This window comes from Meles meles, chromosome 2, assembly GCF_922984935.1.
Source record: "Meles meles chromosome 2, mMelMel3.1 paternal haplotype, whole genome shotgun sequence".
Lineage (NCBI taxonomy): Eukaryota > Metazoa > Chordata > Mammalia > Carnivora > Mustelidae > Meles > Meles meles.
Window position 1 is genome coordinate 150,561,539 of NC_060067.1, and position 21,340 is coordinate 150,582,878.

Genomic DNA, 21,340 nt, shown 5'->3' on the forward strand with positions numbered 1-21,340 from the left:
TGCAACACAGTAAAATAAAAAAATTTGAGGATAACATTGTATACATATATTCCCCTCGAAGCCATATTTTATCATTATGGCTTAGGACACAACTATTGTCACTGACATCAACAAGTCTCACATTTACATTAATTGCATAAGATAGCACATTACAATTTTAATTACAGGAAAAGATTAGTAGGCCCTGTGCCTAAATGGACACCCCTAATATCTGAAAAAAATAGACATGAAGGGGCATCTGGGTGGCTCAGTCTGCTAAGTATCAGACTTGGGCTCAGGTCAAAACCCCAGGGTCCTGGGATTGAGCCCCATCCCCTCCAGGCTCAGCTCAGCAGAGAGTCTGCTGCTCCCCCACTCACCCTATGCCCCTCCCTGCATTTGTGCACTCTCTCTCTCTCTTTTTTTCTTCTCTTAAATAAATAAATAAATAAAATCTTAAAAAAAAAAAAAAAGGATATATGAGACTAAGTAGCTAACATTACACCCACCCAGGGGAGGCATCCTTAACTAAAAGCCACAAAGAGTCAACCTAATTCCATTCCAAGTGTTAAAAAGATTAATTCACAGAAATTGATCCAGGTACCTGGGCTATTTTCTCTGCTACTGTTTCTCTTGACATTCTAGCCTCTGGCTACTATATATTTTTCTACAAAGAAAGTATTTAGGATACAGAGTATCTAATAAATTCAGAAGGAGTCACTGTTGATCAGATAAGGAAACCACATTCTAAAAAAAAAAAAAAAAAAAATGGAAGGAAGCCTATCTGCACACCGGGTTGTGTGGTATGTGAGACCCAATGATTAGAAACAGATTTTAAAAGCTGTTCAAGTTCTCCAGCCTGGATGCTAATCTTTTTCCTCCAGAACTGAGTGAAGAAAAATGCCGGGGTTATTTTGGAAGCAACGAATAACAAGATCTAGGAATAAGCTACTTCATCAGACGGGCAGCTAGAAAATCCTATTTGCAAAATAGCTCCCACCAGTTTCTTTTATGTCCGAAGTGAGACTCAATTTTGGCTAGAAAATGCACGCCTGTCAGCGGTAAGGAAGAGGAATGGTGGCTCTCCCCACTGTCAGAAACACCGTTGCCTGGATGAATGGACCGCGGGAGCGCAGTGTCTTCCACGCACAGAACTGACCCGGGTACAGTCGCTGTCTGTCTCCCAGTCCTGAAGAACAATCTCTTCGAGACACCCGGGGAGAATATCCTGACCAGATGGTTTGAAGCAGGCAGCCGGGGCTGCACAGTGGCCGACTACCCCTCTGGGCACGAAGGTCAGTAAGGTAGCGAGGTTAAAGGCACAAAGCAGCGGAGGGGCGAACTCCGGCACCCTCGCGAGGTCTGCGAGCGTTGAGGCATATCTAGGCGGTCCCCGGAGCCAGCCGAGGAGAGCCTTGGGAGGCAGGCAGGGCAGAAGGTGAGCAGAACCCTCTCCCGCTGCTTTTACCTGCCACAGCTGGAGCATAGCCACTGGCTCCTGCTGAGTCCGCGCCCCGGCTCCCGACTGGACAGCAGCCTCCTTCTCCCCAGCCTGCACCTGCAGTTGAGCCGGCCCTCTCTGGACAGGGTACTCTCCAGGTATCCCAGCGTCAAGGTCCCATGGCTGGGACTTCTCCGCGCCCCGCTGGGACGCCCCGGCAGCTTCTCGCGGCGCTCGCCTACGTGCTCCTGAGCTGCCCGGTGCTACGGGGACAGGCACCCACGCCTGGGACTGAACCCCACCCTGCGCTCTACCTGCCCACCTGGGGTGCACTGGCCTGCAATAACTCCGACAGCCCCAGAGTCCTGATCGCTAACCCCGGACTCCGGGTTCCCGCGGGCCGCTCGCTTTGGCTCGATCCGCTCCGGGACCTGGTGATTCGGGTGCAGCCGGGACACCTGTGCGAAGTGACGGTGCTGGACGCCCTGCCGCTGAGCCACGGTGCGCTCTCCCCCGGCCGCTTCCCCTGCACCTTCGGGCCCCGCCAGGTCCAGTACATTCACTTCGGCTCCCGAAGCCCGGGACGCGCTCGGGTGCGGCTGCAGCTGCGCTATGACGCCCCTACTTACACGCTGGCACTGCCCTTCACGCTGGATGTGGACCTAGTCTTCTCCCAGCCGGAGCTGGTGACCCGCAACAGGCCTTTGTCGGTGGAGAGGCTGCGGGGCTGGAGCCAAGCCATCGACCGGAGAGTGCTGGACTTCGCCTCCCTGGGGAACGGAGCCTCTACCACCAGCAGGTGCTGGCTCACCCTTCTTCCTCCCCAGGGCGGTCCGCTCCCCAAATATGGGCGTTTGGTGGATGCCATGGGGGCCCCTCTCCCCAGAGGCAAGAGGGTAGACTGTGAGGCTTTCGTCAGAGCTGGGGTGCGATATCAGCATACTGCCACTACCCTGTCGCCCAATCGGGACTATGTGCCCCTGATGGTGGAGCTGCTAGGGCCAGAGGACGGAGGCGCTGGGTCAGAGGAGGTGCTGTCCCGGGAGCACTTCCAGCTGCTGGTGAGCATCCATGAGGGAGTAGAGAACAGTGCACCTAGGCCCAGCTTTGCAGCCCTGATGATGATGGAGGTCAGTCAGTTCTTACTAACAGCCCTAACCCCTGACACACTGGCTGCAGATGACAAGGAGTCTGACCCTGATGACCTGGTCTTCAACATTCTCAATGCCCCCACAACCACGCCAGGGCACCAGGGGTACCTAGTCAGCACTGATGACCCCCTGGGTCTTCCAGTCTCTTTCTTCACCCAGCGTGAGCTACGGAACCTGAAAATTGCCTACCAGCCCCCAACAGAGAAACTGGATTCAGAGCACCTCTTCCAGCTGGAGCTGGAGGTGGTGGACGGAGATGGCGCCACCTCAGACCCCTTTGCCTTCATGGTGATAATGAAACCCATGAACACCCTGGCCCCAGTGGCTAGATGTAACCAGGGACTGCTGCTATTTGAAGGTCAGTTAAAGCCTCTGTCCAGCACCCACAGCCTTCAGATTGGGGATCATGATAACCTAGAAGAGGTGATAGTAACTGCAGTAAGGGGTCTGAGACACGGGCAGCTGGTGGTGCTTGGGGCACCAGCTGGGGGTAAGCATTTCACACCAGAAGACCTGGCAGCAGGGCGAGTGGTGTACCAGCATGACGGCAGCAACGCCTACAGTGATAATATCATTTTTCGGATGGAGGATGGGTGCCACCAGGTGGAATTCCTCTTCCCTGTCACCATCATACCTGTTGATGATGAACCACCAAAGGTCAAGGCCAACAACGGGCTCTCGATTACAGAAGGACAGGTGGTCCAGATTTCCCCCTTTGTCCTGAGTGCTACTGATCCTGACTCTGATGACTCAACCATCCACTTTGTGCTGGAAGACCAGCCTCTAGAAGAAAAAAAGGAAGAAAGAGGGTGGGATCTGGCCCCTGGTTCCTCCTACTCAACTCAGCACCTGGGGGAGATGTTTCTGCGGCAGGCTGAACCACCTCTGTCCCCTGAAGATGAAGATTGGTATTATGTGGAAAAAGAAGGACTTTATGAAAAGGTGGTGACTGAGTGGCTTCAGCAAGACATCATGGAAGGGAAACTCTTCTACCGCCATCTTGGACCCCATAGCCCTCATCCTGTAATGGCTCAGCTGACTTTCCATGTACAAGATGACCATGACCCACCTAACCTATCCAACCAGCACTTCTTCACCATCAAGGTCCAACCAGTGGATCTGCAGAGTCCAGAACTATTTCCAGGAACTACCCTAGAAATGACTGTGCACCAGTACCAACTCACTCACTTCCAGAAGAAATTCCTCCAATATATTGACCAGGACTCAGATGACCAGAATCTGTGGTACACCTTACTGACACCCCCAACTGACACAGATGACAACCACCAAGTCCGGGCTGGAGAAATTGTGCTCACTGATTCACCAGATACGCCCATCATGAACTTCACCCAGGCCCAGGTAAATCTGCATAAAGTTGCCTACAAGCCACCACAGAATAAGCTGGGTGTCGTACCACGGGTTTTACAGTTCACCTACCAAGTGGAGGATGCTGCAGGCAACAGTGTACCTGGAACATTCACATTATTCCTGAAGCCTGTGGACAACCAGCCTCCAGAAGTCACCAACAGAGGCTTTACTGTCTTAGAGGGAGGAAATTTTATCCTCAGCAGTAATGAACTGGATGTCATAGACCCTGACACTGATGTTGACCAGATTGTCTTCATATTAGTGTGGGGTCCCCAACATGGACACCTGCACTACTTAAACAAACATATGGTTCCAGGGGAACTTTTTGTGCAAGCTGATATTATTAATGGGAGGGTCTCTTACCAGCACAGCAGAGACCAGTCTACCAACGACACCTTCCATCTGGAGGTAAGTGACAGGGTACACCACATACCCATCACCATCCAGATTTCTGTGCATCCTGCTGCAGCTTTTAAAAGTCCCAGGATCTCTATTACAGGTAGTCCATTATTAGATGTTTCCATAGATGTACTAGAGAGAAGAGCCACTAGGATCACCATAGGCATGATATGTGGCAAAAAGAAGGGTACAGGTGACTTGATGCTGTCTTTCATTATGGAGGATAGTCCCAAATTGGGTACTCTTCTAGTGAATGGTTTACCTGCAGGACGATTCACCCGAGAGGACCTCATCAGTGGGGCAGTAGTCTATGTTCACACTGGGGGTGAAGTTGGCTTCCAGAAACAACATGATGCCTTCAGCCTCACCCTTTCCAAGGATTCTTATCAATGGGTGGTGGGAGACAGCATAGTGGAGAGAGTACGGGTGCAAGTGGTTGTGCTACCTGTGGATAATGTGGCACCCACAGTCTTGGTGGGGGAGTCCTATATTGTTGATGAAGGTGGTAAAAGTCCCTTGACCTTACGACATCTCAATATTGAAGACGTGGATACACCCCAAGATGAAATCCTATGCACGGTGACTGATCAGCCAGCCTCCGGCTACCTGGAAAACATTGCACCAGCTCCTGGCTCAAAAGAATCACGGGCTGGTAGCCCCATCAGTGCTTTCTCTATCAAAGATGTCCAAGCGAGGCATATCAGTTATGTACAGAGTATTCACAAAGGGGTAGAGCCACAAAAAGATCAATTCACCTTTCATTGTTCCGATGGCATCAACTTTTCCCCAAATGTCTTCTTCCCTATAATCATCTTACCCACCAATGACGAGCAGCCTGAACTCTTTGTCGGTGAGTTTGTGGTATTAGAGGGGATGAGCCTGGTCATAGACACCCCACTGCTCAATGGAGCAGATGCTGACTTGCCACCAAATGAGCTTCACTTTCAGCTCACAGCCCTCCCTCAGCATGGCCGAATCGTCCAGCAACTGGCCACAGGCAGCCAGCCCATCCACAGCTTCACCTTACAGGAAATCCAGGAGGCCTCCACTATTGTGTATGAGCATGATGACTCTGAGACCACAGAGGATAGTTTTGAGGTCTGGCTGAGTGATGGCAAGCATACCACCCACAGGAAGGTACCCATTATGGTGATCCTGGTGGATGATGAAACCCCTCGACTGACCACCAATGCTGGGCTGGAAGTAGAGACTGGACACACTGAGGTCATCACAAATTGGGTCCTTAAGGCCACTGATTTGGACTCCAGTAAAAAGAGCCTCAGTTTTGTCCTCCGTTCAGGGCCTCAACAAGGGCTTCTACAGCGGCTGAGAAAACCCAGAGGGGAGGTGAGAAATAACCTCACCCTAGGAATGAACTTTACCCAGGATGAGATTGACAGAAGCCTCATCTGTTACACCCACACAGGCCAAGATGGAGTTCTTGACATTATCAAGTTCGATGTGACTGATGGGATTAACCCTTTGATAGGCTGCTACTTCTACATCACCATTGGGAGCTTAGACAAGGTCTTCCCTGAGGTGATTAGCAAAGGGCTGACCCTGACAGAAGGTGGCACAGTGACCCTCACCACCAATCTGCTTAGCCCCAGTGACCTCAACAGCTCCAATGAACAGCTTCACTTCAGAATCACACAGGCTCCTAGCCTGGGGCACTTGGAGATCTCTGACCACCCTGGGAAGCCCATTGCCTCTTTCACTCAGCTTCAGTTGGCTAGCAACAAAATATTCTATGCCCACACTTCAAATGATGAGATAAAGACAGACAGCTTTGAGTTTCAAGTGACTGATGGACTCAACCCTGTGTTCCGAACCTTCAGGATCTTCATCACAGATGTGGATGATAAGAAACCTATCCTGACCATCCATAAACTAATACTGCAGAAAGGGGAAGGCAAACACATCACTCCCTTCGAGCTGACAGTGGAAGACAAGGATACTCCAGATGATCTTCTCCTCTTTGCTGTCACCCAGCTCCCCATCCATGGTAGGATTTTGTATAATGGCAGTCATCCTGTGACCACCTTCACCAAGCGGGACCTGAATGAGAACCTGATTAGCTACTGGCACGATGGGAGCAAGACTACTGAAGACAGTTTCTCCTTCACTGTGACAGATGGCACTCATGCTGATTTCTATGTCTTCCCAGACACTGTCCTAGAGACATGCAAACCTCAGGTAATGAGGATCCACATAAACTCTCTAGACAACGGACTCCCCCAGATTGCCATTGACAGAGGTGTGTCAGCCTTGAAGCGCCTTCACACTGGACACATGAGCTTCCTGATTACCAACAGATCTTTGAGGGCAGAGGATAAAGACAGTTTCCATGGGTTTCTGAAGTATAAAGTGACCAGAGGACCAGAACATGGCTTCATTATCAACACTGGCCTTGGAAACCAGAGCACGCGAGTGTTTAAGCAAGGTTAGTAACAATGTCCCCAATGCCTCTGTCCCTCTCCTTGAGCAGATCAGATCTCCCAATTCTGTATAAAATTTTCCCAACCTCAGCCCACTGACAGAAAGATTTTGATTCTAATGAAATATGGTGGAATATGAGATTATTCTGGTAAAAAAAAAAAGGGCAAATAGTCCTTTTCCAGCCATCTCATCAGGATGTCCATTTAACTCTCGGACATCTAGTAAAGCTGGTAGTTATGCCCTAAAATTGCAGAATGCAGGTGGACAGTTTCTGCTTCTGAAATCTCACTGTAAGATAAGATTACATAAATTTTGGTAGTATCAGTTTAATTTCAAATTTTAAGTCAATGACATACCTAGGAATTGTTTCCCTAGTTTATCAGTAAGTTTAGATTTCTGAAGATGGTATTTTTTGTATTTAGGTTTTGGAGATAAATATTACACTGCACATTTTATTGTAGTATTCAAACCAACTTATGTATCTAAAAAAAAAAAGCATAGAACCAAATTTTCCTAAGTGTGTGGTGAGATATGTTTTAAAGAACTTTTTAAAAATATATTTGTCATCACTACTAATGGCGAATTTGAAACAGGCTCCTCTGTTTTCCCAAGTAATGTGACACCTGCTGTCTTTGGCAGCTATTTACATTGTCTTAAAACTATTTCATGTAGATTTATGCATGAGATGTGAAGAGATACATGGAATGCAATCTTAAATTAAAACTTATGAAGGGTTAAAAAAAAAGCCCAGTTGGGGCGCCTGGGTGGCTCAGTGGGTTAAGGCCTCTGCCTTCGGCTCAGGTCATGATCCCAGAGTTCTGGGATCGAGCCCCGCATCGGGCTCTCTGCTCTGCAGGGAGCCTGCTTCCTCCTCTCTCTGCCTGCCTCTCTGCCTAGTTGTGATTTCTCTCTGTCAAATAAATAAAAAATATTAAAAAAAAAAAAAGCCCAGTTACATTTTCAGAATTGCTTCTAAAGCCAATGAAATCATGTGGTTTTATAAGAATTCTCTTTATAAATAAATACCTCCAAAATGCATATTGTCTTTAATATACTAATAATTATCCATATTTAAAAAAAATTACAGACCGTGACAAATCTTAAAAATCCAAGAGAATAGGTAATAACAAAATCATGATTTTATTTCCATTTTCTTTTTTCTTGGAATAGTGCAGTTATTCTTGTTTAAATTCATTTGACTAATAGTTAATGAATAGCCACTGTCATTCCAAGTTCCAGGCTTATTCAGAACCAGATGGACTCAGCTTTCCAGAGGGCCAGGATGTTGTAAAACATGGATCGCTGGAATGTCTTTCTTGTTGGGGATTATCCTACAGATCATACACATAGCACAGTAACAAAAGTTTAAACTAACGTTCTATTTTTGCCAGTGTAACTTTAAGAAAAAATTTGATTCCTTTTCACTTAATCATTTTTTAAAAGTTAGATTTGTATGCGTTTAGTCATTTTTAAATTTCTTTATTGCCATACTTTCATGTCTTAAACCATTGAAGTTCTTATACTCGTTTTCTATTGTGCCAATATGATGAGTGATACTTGCTCTTTTATTAGCTGACATTGATGAAAGGAAGATCTGCTATGTCTTGAATGAAGGCAGCAGAGCAACAAAGGATATCTTCTACTTCTCTGTTGAAGACAATGGTAAGTCATTGTTGAAACCTTAAAAGGGAGTCTTGGTTACTTAAAATCAATATGAAACTAGAAAAAAATTAAATTATTTACATAGTAATTGCAGTCGGTATATATTATAATACAAACACGAATTCTTTTTGCTCTATTTGCAATCCTATGTCAAATGATTCTTGACATATCATTATTTTGGAAGGGAAAGCCAATGAGGAATTTCAGTAATAAGATTTGAAGTATTTTGCCTGACCTAGATTATGTGTGATGTCGTATAGGCAAGTCAGTCTGTTCTGGTGGTTCTGAGAATCTGACTGGTGGCTTCTGTCATTCTGGAACAAATTAGAAAGTCCAACTTTAGATTTTGTGAGGATTTTCAGCTCCAGCACCGAATCTTAACGGCTCCTTGATCTCCAAATTGTAATTCTCCTGGATGGAGTAAAAAATATGTTGACCAGAATCGAGGAAAACTTGCTTTAAAAATTGCTTGTGTAAGCTGCCCTCTGTCCTCAAAGTAGCATAATGGGAAGCAACAAGCTAGCAGAAGGTGCTTGATTCAGCCAGAAATGGGCTGATTATGTTGTCGAAGAAAAATTATTTTGCAGTATGACAGAATAATTACAAAAATTATGTCCGTGTGCTGCTTGCCACTCAATAACCCTTTCAGTATAAATCATTACTCATTTCTAGTGAGTAACATGCATTTTATCTCACAATCATATGCCATCATTCAGGACTGTTTGGGAAAATAGTCCTACTGAAGGCTGCACAGTATATGTGTCTGAATCCCAGCGTACCCTGTGTGACTTTGAAAGAAGTAACCTGGGCCTCTCAGTGACTCATTTCACTCATGTGTAAAGTGGTGGTCTTCATACCACTTCCAAAGGGCTGCCAAAAGGATTAGTGAAATAATGTATGTAAAGCGTTGGGCACAAAGTAGATGCTCATTAATAATAAGTCACCTTCTCCACGCTGATGAGACTACAGTGGAAACCACTGACCCCTCCTCTCCATCTTCTCACTTAAAGTTTAGAATCTGATCTTTCCTTCATCCTCCAGTTTCCTAAGCACCAAAGTCACTAAAAAGATGAAGATGAATTCAAGCCTTCTAAATGGACTCACTAATGTAAAGCATATGTGAGATTCAAATAGTTTATAATGACTATTTTTCTTTCCGTTTTCTAGAAGGATGATATTCTAAAAAGATGGGTATCTGACTTGCATGTTATACTTTCTGGATGACATCAGAAACAAGAGTCAGTCTGTGATGATAAATGTGAATTTTATATTGCTACCGTTCTTGAGTACTTTCTATGGGCCAAGCAATGCTTATATACATTACGACTTCTGATCCTCACTGTAAAATAAGAAGTAAACATTACGATGCCTATTTTTAAATGAGGGCACCAAGGTTGACTAACTGGATGGAAGTCATCCAAGTAACAAGCAGGTGAACTGGAATCAAACCCAGGTAGTGCAGATTCCAAAGCCAGGGTTCCTAACCACCATTGCTACACCACCTCTGTTCATGAGGCCAAAAGCATGAACAGAAGTCAGGGAATAAAGCAAAGACAGCACTTCCTCACCTCACAAAGAAGCTTCTATTAAATTAAAGTGATAATAATAACCAAACATAGACTCTAAAATATTCGAGGACACCTTTGCTCATAATTGGATGGTAAAACACATATGTATGTCCACATGCTGATTCAATATTTATGCATTTATTTGTTCCCTGGATTTTGTTCTTGTTTTCTGAGAGTCAAGCACAGAGCTAAGATCCATATCTGCCCATTTGGAGCATTCTTGGAATAGCTTAAAACTGCTAAAGAACTTGCTTAAACATTTTCGTGTCAGGTATTTTCAAATTTTATAAATTTTTTCCTCTACAAGAGCTAACTTGATATTTGCTTTTAAAATATCCCAGTTTGGGGGTGGGGAGTACCTGGATGGCTCAGTCTGTTAAGCATCTGCCTTCAGCTCAGGTCATGATCCCAAGGTCAGCGATAGATCCCCACATCGGGCTCTCTGCTCAGTGGAAAGCATGCTTATCCCTCACCCTCTCCCTCCGCCTGCCTCTCTCCCTGCTGTGCTTTCTTTCTCTCTGGGTCAAATAAATAAATAAATAAAATCTTAAAATATATGTAAAATAATAATAATTTTAAAAATCCCAATTTTAAAAGTATTTCCCAAATGGCATAAGATTTACAATTTATTAATTTTTTTTTATCTTGACAGCATATAGCACTAGCAGAAGGTACTGCTTCCAGTTCTTTAAGCTTTTGGAACAGGACACACTTCCAGGGATGCATTTTTTACCAATGGGCTGAAGTAGAATTTGTTTTTGGTGTTGGCGGTTGTACCAACTTTGAAGGCATTAAAAGAAGACTGTGCCCTACCTCTAAGACTGGGTATTAGGCACATCCATAGGTGAGCTCAAGGGTCTTAAAGGTGGAAGTATTGACAATATGACTCTAAAGATGCAATTTATTCGAACCCCAAGCTGGATAGCAGGAGGCATCCAGTCCATGGTCTCTGAAATCAGGCTGTCTGGACTCAAACCCCAGTACCACACTTCAGTGGTTGTATACATTTGAGAAATGGTGCTTTAGTTTGCTCATCTGTGAATTGGAGATGATTATAGTGTGTATCTCATAGAATTATTATGAGAATTTCATTGGTTTCCCATTGCTACTCCAAAGAATTACCACAAATTTAGTGTCTTAAAACAACACAGACTTATAAGTCTGTTGTTCAGAAGTCCCAAGTGGTTCTTACTGGGCTAAAATCCAGGTTTGGGCAAGGCTGCCTTCCTTTCTGAAGACTCTGGGGGAGAACCCATGTCCTTGCCCTTTCTAGCTTCTAGAAACTGTCCCATTTCTCCATGTTCAAAGCCAGAAGTGTCCAGTCTTCCTCGTTGACTTCACTCTGGCCCCAACTCTCCTGCCTCCCACATCGGGCTCCCTGCTCAGCGAGAAACATGCTTCTCCCTCTCCTACTCCCTCTGCTTGTATTCCCCCTCTCTCTGTCTCTCTCTCTCTGTCAATAAATAAATAAAATCTTAAAAAAAAAAACAAAACCTCTGGACCAATTAAGCATACTGTCAAGTTCAACCATCTTCCTCTCCATAAGTCATTATACTCGTAGATTTGTCTTGAAATTTTGCATTATCTTTATTATATGTAATGCTGAATGGATCTGTTCTACCTACCCTATAATAACATAACCCTAAATTTATATGGCACTTAATATTTCTACAATGTGTTTTTACAGATCTTATTCCAGTTGATCCTTATTATGATCTGTAAAACAGAAATCATTATCTCAGATTTTAAGATGAAGAAATGGGCTCAAAGAATTAAAATGATCCTTACAAAGGAACCATCAGAAACATTAAGTCAATACTTTCTAAAAAGCCACAACAACAAATTATTATATGGGAGTGAGACAGTTTTACTTTGGGGATGTGCTACAGATATTTCACATTCTCCTTAAGACCTGAAACAAATTGTTTTATTTCCTCTTAAATTATTCAGTGTCTAAAACCAATCTGATTAACAATATGCATTCTGATATTTGAATTTTTTTAAATTTGACCTGATACATGCCTCATGGTCCCTGTGAACAGTGGTTTTCTACTTAAGTGTCTTTTTTAAGCAAGTTATGAAAGTAAAGAGCAACAAAAAGGTTTTTTTAGGACCAGTGATAGAGCTAACCATAAGTCTAGTGAGTCTAGTCTGCCCATGCAGTTAAGGGAATATCACACTTGCTTTGGACTTTAAACTCTCCGGAACACATCTAAGCCTTCAAGAGCAAGGCAGAAAATGTCTCTGAATAGTCAACTCACAATATGTGGCCTGATATTTTCACACTTGACTCAAAGGAGCCCTTATTTGGAGTCTATTTACTCTTATTTCCCAAACAATTCTAATTTTATTTCAAATAAAAACAGTGGTAAGAAGAGAGTGGGGGTTAAAAGCAAAGGCCTAATGAATGAAGAAGAGATAGAAAACAATGGGCAGCCAAAATATTCAAATTCAGGAGAAACCAGGAGGCAAAGTAGTGAAGAGACGAAACGTTGAGGCTATTTCTATAACTATTTATAATATTGCAGAAGTTTACCTACAGTAAGATTATAAAATGTTTTGTAAGTCTTCAGAGTGATGTCATAATAAACCATATGTAGTATGGAAAGAGGTTCCCGATGTATTGTGAAAAAGAAAACCAAGTATAAATTTATATAAAGCTGTAAAGGATGATTATATTTCCATGTATATATGCCTATATATATGCCTAGGAAAAAGTCTGAAGTATATGTAGCAAAATGTTAAAAATGGTTTATAATGGCAGCGATGGATTTCTATCTTTTGACTTTGTTTTACATTTTCTTGTGTAAATGCTTTACAATGACCACTATTATCAGGGGGAAAAAAAAGCAATTTCCATTTAAGAAAAAAGAACAGTAGACTACATCACAACTAACGTGGTTCAATAGTATTGATTTAAATGGCCAAACATGTTATTCTAGCTTATCAATAATTCAATAATGTCCCCTTAATAATGCAGTGGATTTAAAAATCCAAACAAAGGAGAATCAAGGGGATTCTTTGCAGGCAGAAAGGAATCAACCATTACCCATGTTGCTGACTCTTTCCCTCATGAGTCCTTCCTCCTTGCATTTATCATTCCTTCATACCATGACCAGAAATGAGTTGTTAACTGTTGGGCAAGCTATAAGCAAGGCAGGTCCAGAGACAATGGGGCAGGTGGCTAGAGGGACAGGCAAGGCTCACCACCAGTGTCCCCATGTTCAGTCTGTGGAAGAATTAGTTCAGAGTCATGAGGTACAGGAAAAAGCTAGCAGTTGGGTTGTGCTCATACTGTGCTAAGCAAAGATTTCTGTTATTCCCCTCTCCTTTGTGAAATATGTTAGGTAATCTTCCCTTTATGTCGTTTGTGATTTAGTTTGGTTTTTTCACTTTCATGCTGAAACCATTGTTTCTTTATAGAAAAATGAAAGAGGTACTTCTATTTGGATCACTTTACAAGGTGTCTAGACAGACACCTCAGCCACATTTCCTGTATCTGTCTGGAGGCCACACTTGGAGTGTACCTGTCCTACAGTAATATTTTGCTACAAACTAATTCTTATAGAAATGGCAACACCTTTTCACAACCTCCACTACTGAGTCATTTTTTTTTTTTTTATTTGACAGAGAGAGAGGGATCACAAGTAGGAGAGGGGCAGACAGAGACAGAGACGGGAAAGCAGGCTTCCTGCTGAACAGAGAGCCCGATGAGGGGCTGAGCCACCCAGGGCCCCCACTACTGAGTCATTTCTAGGAGCCCATTCCATGAATGGGAGAATCGTAAGGAACAATATTGAAAACTACCTTCATGGCACACTACTTATGCCTTGTGTTTAGTATTGCTAATTATACTTCCTTTAAGTCTACAATTCTGCCTTAAAATACCTGACTGTACAGGTATTTTTAACATAAATAGTCTAAAATTTTTTAAATGGCCAGTAATTCCTCCACCAGATAACAAGCTATGCACATTTTTAAAAAATAAATGCATATACAGGGGTGCCTGGGTGGCTCAGTGGGTTAAGCCTCTGCCTTCGGCTCAGGTCACGATCTCAGGGTCCTGGGATTGAGCCTCTCATCCAGCTCTCTGCACAGCAGGGAGCCTGCTTCCCCTTCTCCCTCTCTGCCTGCCTCTTTGCCTATTTGTGATCTCTGTCTGTCAAATAAATAAAGAAAAATCTTTAAAAATATATATATTTAAAATAAATGCATATACATAGTTAAAGAATAATAATAATTCTTTAACCTAATCCCTTTGCATTGATACCTAATCCCTTTTCTTCTGTTTTCTTTCAAAAAGAAAATTAATCACATAGCCAAAAATATATGTATATTCTTTTTATTTACACAAAAGAGATTATTTTTTATGCTTGGCTCTGAGCCTTGCTTTCTTTTGTCTAGATTATATCCAGGTATATACTGAACTAACACAGATCTACCTTACCTGCTTTATCCTTTGTAAACAGATATTTTTTACAGCTATGTAAACCAGAAACTGTTCTTACATATATTGGCTATATTTTTTTCCCTTACATTTTCAGTGCTTCCTGAACTTGCTCTTGGCCTACACTTGTGAATGCATACCTTTTTTTAGCAGTGAATATGCTGATTTAACCTGGATATTTGCATGTCTAAAACATTCTAGCTTTTCCCTAAATTCATAGTTGCTTCAGACAAACAAGGCTCTTTCATACGAGGGTACCAAGTGTAGTTCAGATAGAAAATGTGAAAGCAGTTTATTCCAAAATTAACTATTAATCCTTAGAAGTTAAAAAGTATGCACAAAGGGAAAAAGAAAAAAGAGAAAAAGAAGCAAAGCATTTTCTGCTGGTAAGTGCTCCCAGAAACCCCCCAGATTTCTTGCTTTCTTGGCTCTGCCAAGGCTGACTGTGGAGGAGTCTCAGTTTTTTGGTGTTTTTAAGGTCTGTCATGATGAACTTGCAAGGATTGAGTCTTCAATTCAGAGCTAAGTCTGAAGTAACAGGGGCACTGAACTGCCCCAAGATGGTCTGCTTCTCTGAGTACAGGTCGAAAGAAGTTCTGCTAATTTCTAGCTCCTAGTCAATGAGATTGTGAGGACCACCACGCTCTGACACTACGAGAGACGAGCAACATCATCCATTTACAGGACACGTGGCAGAGCTGAGTCTAAGTCACAACATTTTATACAACATTGTATATTAGTACTGGGTGCTTGACTATTACACTGTATTGATAGTGTAGGAACACTTTTAAACCTCCTAATTCTAGATAAGCTCCACACCTTATTTCTTTGGCATCAGTTTGTCCATGCTTGAAAAACATAGCTGCTTTTTTCACATATTTTAATAACAAAGTAGAATTCCTTACTGAGTTTCCACATAGAAAATTAGGTGAGGATTTGAGATAAAAGTTCTGCAGGTATTGAGGTAAAAGTGAAATAATTTCCAGATGATTTTCTCAGTTCTCAGTTTTATCCTCTTGGTACTAAAACATCCCTAATGTTTTCAGACACAGTTTTTTAAAACTAAAAATAATATGTGCACAAACAGATAGTACAAATATTCGAATAGTACAAAATAGTATAAATAGTACAATATTTAAATAATTATTCAAATAAATATTCAAATATACAAGAGCATACAATAAAAAGCAGAAGTTCTCTCCTGCTCCCATCCATAGTCCTATCCCACATGAAACCAAAAATTGTTTTTACATAAGCAAACGTTAGCACACACACATACATCTTGCTGTAATTATGTCTTCCATTAATGTTTAAAGTCCTGAAGGTCTGGGAGATAGATAAATTTTATTTATGTATTGTCCAATTTTTAATCCTTATGTAAATGGAAGCTGTTTAAAATTGTAGTTTGGGCTGTGTATGCCAGATAAAGAAAAAGAGGAGATAATTTGGCTAATTAAGCTGATACACTCAATCCTGATCATAATCTGTGTTAGAAATGATATGCCTCCCAACAATAACTGGCTTATGGTAGGAGCTTAAATCATAGTGGTTGAATAAAAGGATAAACACAAATTCATGAAAAAGTGACCAAATCTCAAATTCATCTTGTGATTTGTAGAGGCTGTATGCTTAGTCATAGTCATGATTCAAAAAAATAATATTGATCATGGTTGTGGGTAATTTGGGAGGAGACTTTTGAAATTAAAAAAATAAATGTATTTTAGAGTTTATGATCCACAGCAAATAACCTCAGAGAAAAATGGCTTTGGTCTCTTTATCTTTGAGTATTTGCATGAAAGCATTTTGTTCATATTTCTCTCCCCATAGAATAAAACACAGGCTTATTTTTTAACCATAATCTATTTTTTAAAACTGTGCAATTCCATATATAAAAATAGAAAGCCAGGTTGAGCATGCAGTAACCTCGGAAAGCTCTGGTGTAAGAAAATAATCACACTTCACAAAGATGATTAATGAAAGGAGAAAACGTTTTTGAAAGCGAAGAAATACTATGAATGATGTTCTTTTAGTATTCTTGACTAGTAAATCAAGACCTGCTATATTCAGAAGTGTCTCATTTAGATCACATTATTGTGCATCTCTTGCTTCTCATTTTCCAGTTGCTAAATATCCTCATTACCACATACATCAATTTAGGGCACATTTTATTGCTTGAAAAGAGAATTTATTGCTTAAAAACAGCAAAGCTGTTTTTGTCTTATGTTATGTAAACAGGCTTTTAAATAATCACTTCAGGGATCAATTTAAAATAAAACTTGACAACCTCAGGATTAGGTCCTAAATTCTGTGTACATAACACATGTACCTAATAAATAGATAATTATAAGTAAACAAATACATATGTGTATATGTGCACGTATGTATGTCTATTAGTTTGTGAGGTATAGATGAGAGATGAACACCCAGAGCTCTCTAAAATGAGAAAAAATATTTTGACTCGTTTGGAATGACTAGTTAACATGTATCCATCTTCTTGATAATAAAGTAAAATAGTTTGATTTCAAATTCAGGCTCTTCATTTATTGAACATTTCTTTCTTGTCCCAGGTGTTGTTAAGTAACTTGCCTCTCATTTAATCTCCACAGTACCCTCACAAGATAGATATTATCCCCCATTTTATAGATAAAAAACGCTAAGTCTTGGAGACATTGAGTGAAATTATTATTAATGTTATTAGCACTTGAACATTCTAGGGGGTTGTATGGAAGGATAAGACCATGGCAAAATCCTAATCCTTATGAAATTAAATCAGTATTAAAAATCCTTATGGAATTAAATCAGTATTAAAGGATAAAATTATCCTTATGTATTGATCGCCTCTTTGTCTAAAGATTACATGTTTCTCTGGAATGCAGAAGATATTTAACTTAAAGCGGAAATTATAGGAAATATTTGGAAGCAGCTGTTTATATATTGCACATGCAAAAGGTAAGTCCCACAGTGTAAGGAAGGCAAGAAGCACCAATGACCGAATGATGCCATTGGTGCTTTTAGGAATCAGAAATCACTGTTTCAACTTAGGTTGGATGACTCATCTGTAGTTTTGAATGACTAGAGTCACTGAAGACAATATTCTTAATAGAAAAATTACCTGCATATGCATTCTGTCTGAGCTTCAAAGAAGTCGGTCTGCTGGGCATTTTGCTCATCATTCTCTATCAGGACACAAACATTGTCTCCATGTATGATAATGACTCAGACTTTCTTAAAGCAATTTACAAAAAGTGGGAATGAATATGCATATATCCAATCTGCATGGTCTCAGCCCAAATCTGTGAGAAACTGCCAGAGAGGTGAAAACATGTACGAAGTGCAGAATAGATATCAAACCCTGATCTCATTAGCAGGAAACCAGGTAGTAAAATGCACTGAACATACCTGGTGCTTAACCCGGCCAGGTTTCCAGAGACTTGTGCAGTAGCACAGAACTAGAGGAGTCAAACAGTGGGATTTCAGCCCCTTGAAATCTCAAGCCTACATCCAGGGTAAGGGATAACTGCTAGAATGATCAAGGATCACAGTGTTTTGTTCGTTAGGTGTGTTATTAGGATGCTGTGCATTTGAAGGTGTGCAAGTAGAATATTTGGCTCTCACTTTTCTTTTTTGACAGTAGATTAAGAAAGTGAACATGGGAATGTATTGTTTCGCTGGGCGGCCTAAGCTGAGGGACCTTCAGAGCCTCCAAATTGTCATTTGTTAGTGATGCCTTCGGTATTTGGTTTTCAGCTTTGACTTTCTTCTTTCTACCTCTCCTTTCACCGTCTGTCCTCATTTTCTTCCTCATTTGCTTTTAATTTCTTTGTACAACTTATAGAATTAGCTCTGGGTGCTCATCATACTCCTCTTGGTTTTTTCCCAGCCCCGCAATATCCTCCACCTATGACTTTATTTACATTACTTAATCCTACTTCTGCCTTCTTTTCCATTCTCCGAGGTAGTTTCCAAAAACCATAATATCCTTCAGTGTGTTTATTTAAAAAGTGTTTGAAAAAGGATAACAATACTGTTATTAAAGCAAGCCTACATCTTATAATGAGAGCATTCTTAATACCTGACCTTAGTTATATCTAATAAATGTGCTAAGGTGTGCAATTTGTTATGGGGAGAAGTAAAAGTCTCTGAAACAGAATGAGGGGTTATGATGTCTACACAAAAAAGCCACGAACATTAGAAACATCTGCTAGAAAATAAAATCCTGCTGAAGGGAGGGAAATGAGCTTCAAGGAACTAGCTGTCCTCTCTCTCTCTCTCTTTTTAAAGATTTTATTTATTTATTTGACACAGAGATAGAGCACAAGTAGGCAGAGCAGCAGGCAGAGGGAGAGGGAGAAGAGGACTTCCCGCTGAGTAGGGAACCCAATGCCGGGCTTGATCCCAGGACGCTGGGATCCTGAACTGACCTAAAGGCATCCACTGAGCCACCCAGATGTCCCGACTAGCCATCCTCTCTTTAATCATCAGGCATGCACTCAGCCGTGCTCAGGACAGACCCTTGGTGGAGCTGGCCGAGTTACAGCCAGAAGCATCTTTGCTCAGTAGACAGCCAGCTGAGGACCACCGTGGAAGCAATTAGGATAGACTGAAAACATCTGTGTCTCTGCTTCCTGTGATGAAAGTGGAATATGCACCAGTTGGCACAGCATTAGAACAGATAATAGATTTCTTGAGACAATGACTTTCTAGTCTTTTTTAAGAGACTAAAAAGAACTATTGGAGTTCAATAATTATTTGGGGGAAGACCTATAATGGATTTCCCATTTCCTTTTTTTAAATTAATAAATGCTGCCCTGCATCAAAGTCTCAGTGGCCAGAATTGTGTATGTAGATGAACTAAAGACATCAAAGGCAAATCCAGTTTTTCTCTTTTGTAGTTTATTTTCAATAAAATAAATCTGTAGATCTTAACCCAAGAGATCTGTAGATAGAATTCAGAGGCTCGGTGAACTTAAATGGAAAAAAAAAAATGGTATCTTTATTTTTACTAACCTTCACCTAAAATGTAGCCCCCCCCCCAATTATAAATGTAAGTAACAAACAACAACCTGATCAGCAGCACTTGTGGCTTTGTAACCAGTAGAAATAACATATATTTTAATATCAAATTACAGGAAGTGTAGAGATGTCCAAGTATCCTTTATAGTCATTACTTTGAAATTTTGGTGGTAATTACTATTGGAAATTTCTTTTGTAACAGACTTACAAGATAATTCATATACCATGATCATTCATATCCATCCATTTAAGTATGCAATTCAATGGGTTTGGGTATATTATTAATTTTTTAGACTGTAGTAACATATAGAGCATAAATTTGCTGTTTCAGCCAGTTTTACACATATAATTCAGTGGCACTAATTGCATTCACACGATCATGCAACCATCACCACTGTTTTCAAATTTTTTTATTTACCCCAAACAGAAACTCTCTAACCATTCAACAGTAATTATCCATTCTCCCTTCCCCCCAGCCCCTGGTAACCTCTAATCTACTTTCTGTCACTATAAATTTGTTTCTCTGCATATTTCATATAAGTGGAATCATACAATATTTGTCCTTTTGTGTCTAGCTTATTTCACTGAACATGATGTCTTAAAGGTTCATCCATGTTTCAGTATCAAATGTATCAACTTCCTTCTTATATAAGGCTGAAGAACATTCCATTGTGTCCATATACTATGTTTTGTTTTTCCATTCACCTATTGACAGATCTTTGTTTCCAACTTTTGGCGGTTGTGAATAATACCATAATTAATTCGTTTGGGTCTATACCTAAGAGTAGAATTGATAGGACTTATATGCTAATTCCATGCTTAGTTTTTTTTTAGTAGCCGCCAAATTGTTTTCCATAACAACTTCAAAAAATTTTTTAATTTTCTGATAATTGCATTTAATATAATTGAGTTTTACATAATCCTATGCATTTTCGCATATACATTCAGAAACATTGTTCGAAGAACAGGACCAGAGGCTTCCCCTGATTGCCAAAACACTTCCGTGGCAAACACACAAACAAATGTGAAGAACTCTGCACACTAACTTCCCTTTTGTCTAAGCAAATCAATTTAAATCTGTAATATCCTGGCAAGTGTTTGATGTCTAGAACTAAAATGAACAATGTTATAAAAATAGTGATTTTGCATTATCTTAGAAATTCAGTACAGCAGACCTAGACTAATGACCAAACTTTAAAAATGCTTTCAGAACCAAATTTTCTCAGTTGAGAACATAATAGTCATCTTTACCAACAAACATGTTGAGAAACATAATATGCCCTTCAGTGGGTAAGTATAAACTCAGTCCTTCAACATACAAGAGCATAAGGGCTAGTTGGTTGAATATATTTTGAAAAGCCAGATGGTACGGATGTGTGGGTGACTCACGCTAGCCTCTGTCTTCTGTTCAGGTCATGATCCCAGGGTCCTGGATCAAACCCTAGGTCTTGCTCCTTGCTCAACAGGGAGCCTGCTTCACCCTCTTCCTCTGCTGCTCCCTCTGCTTGTATTCTTTCTCTCTGTCCAATAAATAAATAGAATCTTTAAAAGGAAGGAAGGAAGGAAGGCAGGCAGGCAGGCCAAGCCAAACCAAGCCTGATAGCTCCTGAAATGTAGTTGAGTAATCAATTAGTTATTTTGGAGTTCTGAAAACAGAATAAAAAATATAAATGCTTCAACAATTCACAGCTCTCATGTAGAACTATAGTCAATTTAAAACATCATGAAGTACATTATTTCACAATCATATGCAACCATCATCTCTCTGTATTTTCAAAACTTTCATCACTCCAAACAGAAGCCATGCAACCATTAAAAGTATCTGTCAGCCTGACTGCGTCATTTATGTACAGTTTCACCTAAACTCTGTGTT

General features: G+C 41.0%; 1 protein-coding gene across 4 annotated transcripts in view; it reads left to right on the forward strand.

Moving 5' to 3' along the window:
- Positions 1-1,599: 1,599 nt before the first annotated feature.
- Positions 1,600-21,340, forward strand: part of FREM3 (FRAS1 related extracellular matrix 3) — a 91,544-nt gene continuing 71,803 nt past the window's right edge. For all 4 annotated transcript variants that reach the window (XM_045998264.1, XM_045998265.1, XM_045998263.1 and 1 more), the window contains exons 1-2: positions 1,600-6,781; positions 8,350-8,439. In XM_045998264.1, coding sequence (XP_045854220.1) covers positions 1,600-6,781; positions 8,350-8,439 — 5,272 coding nt within the window. The remainder of the gene's footprint in view (positions 6,782-8,349; positions 8,440-21,340) is intronic.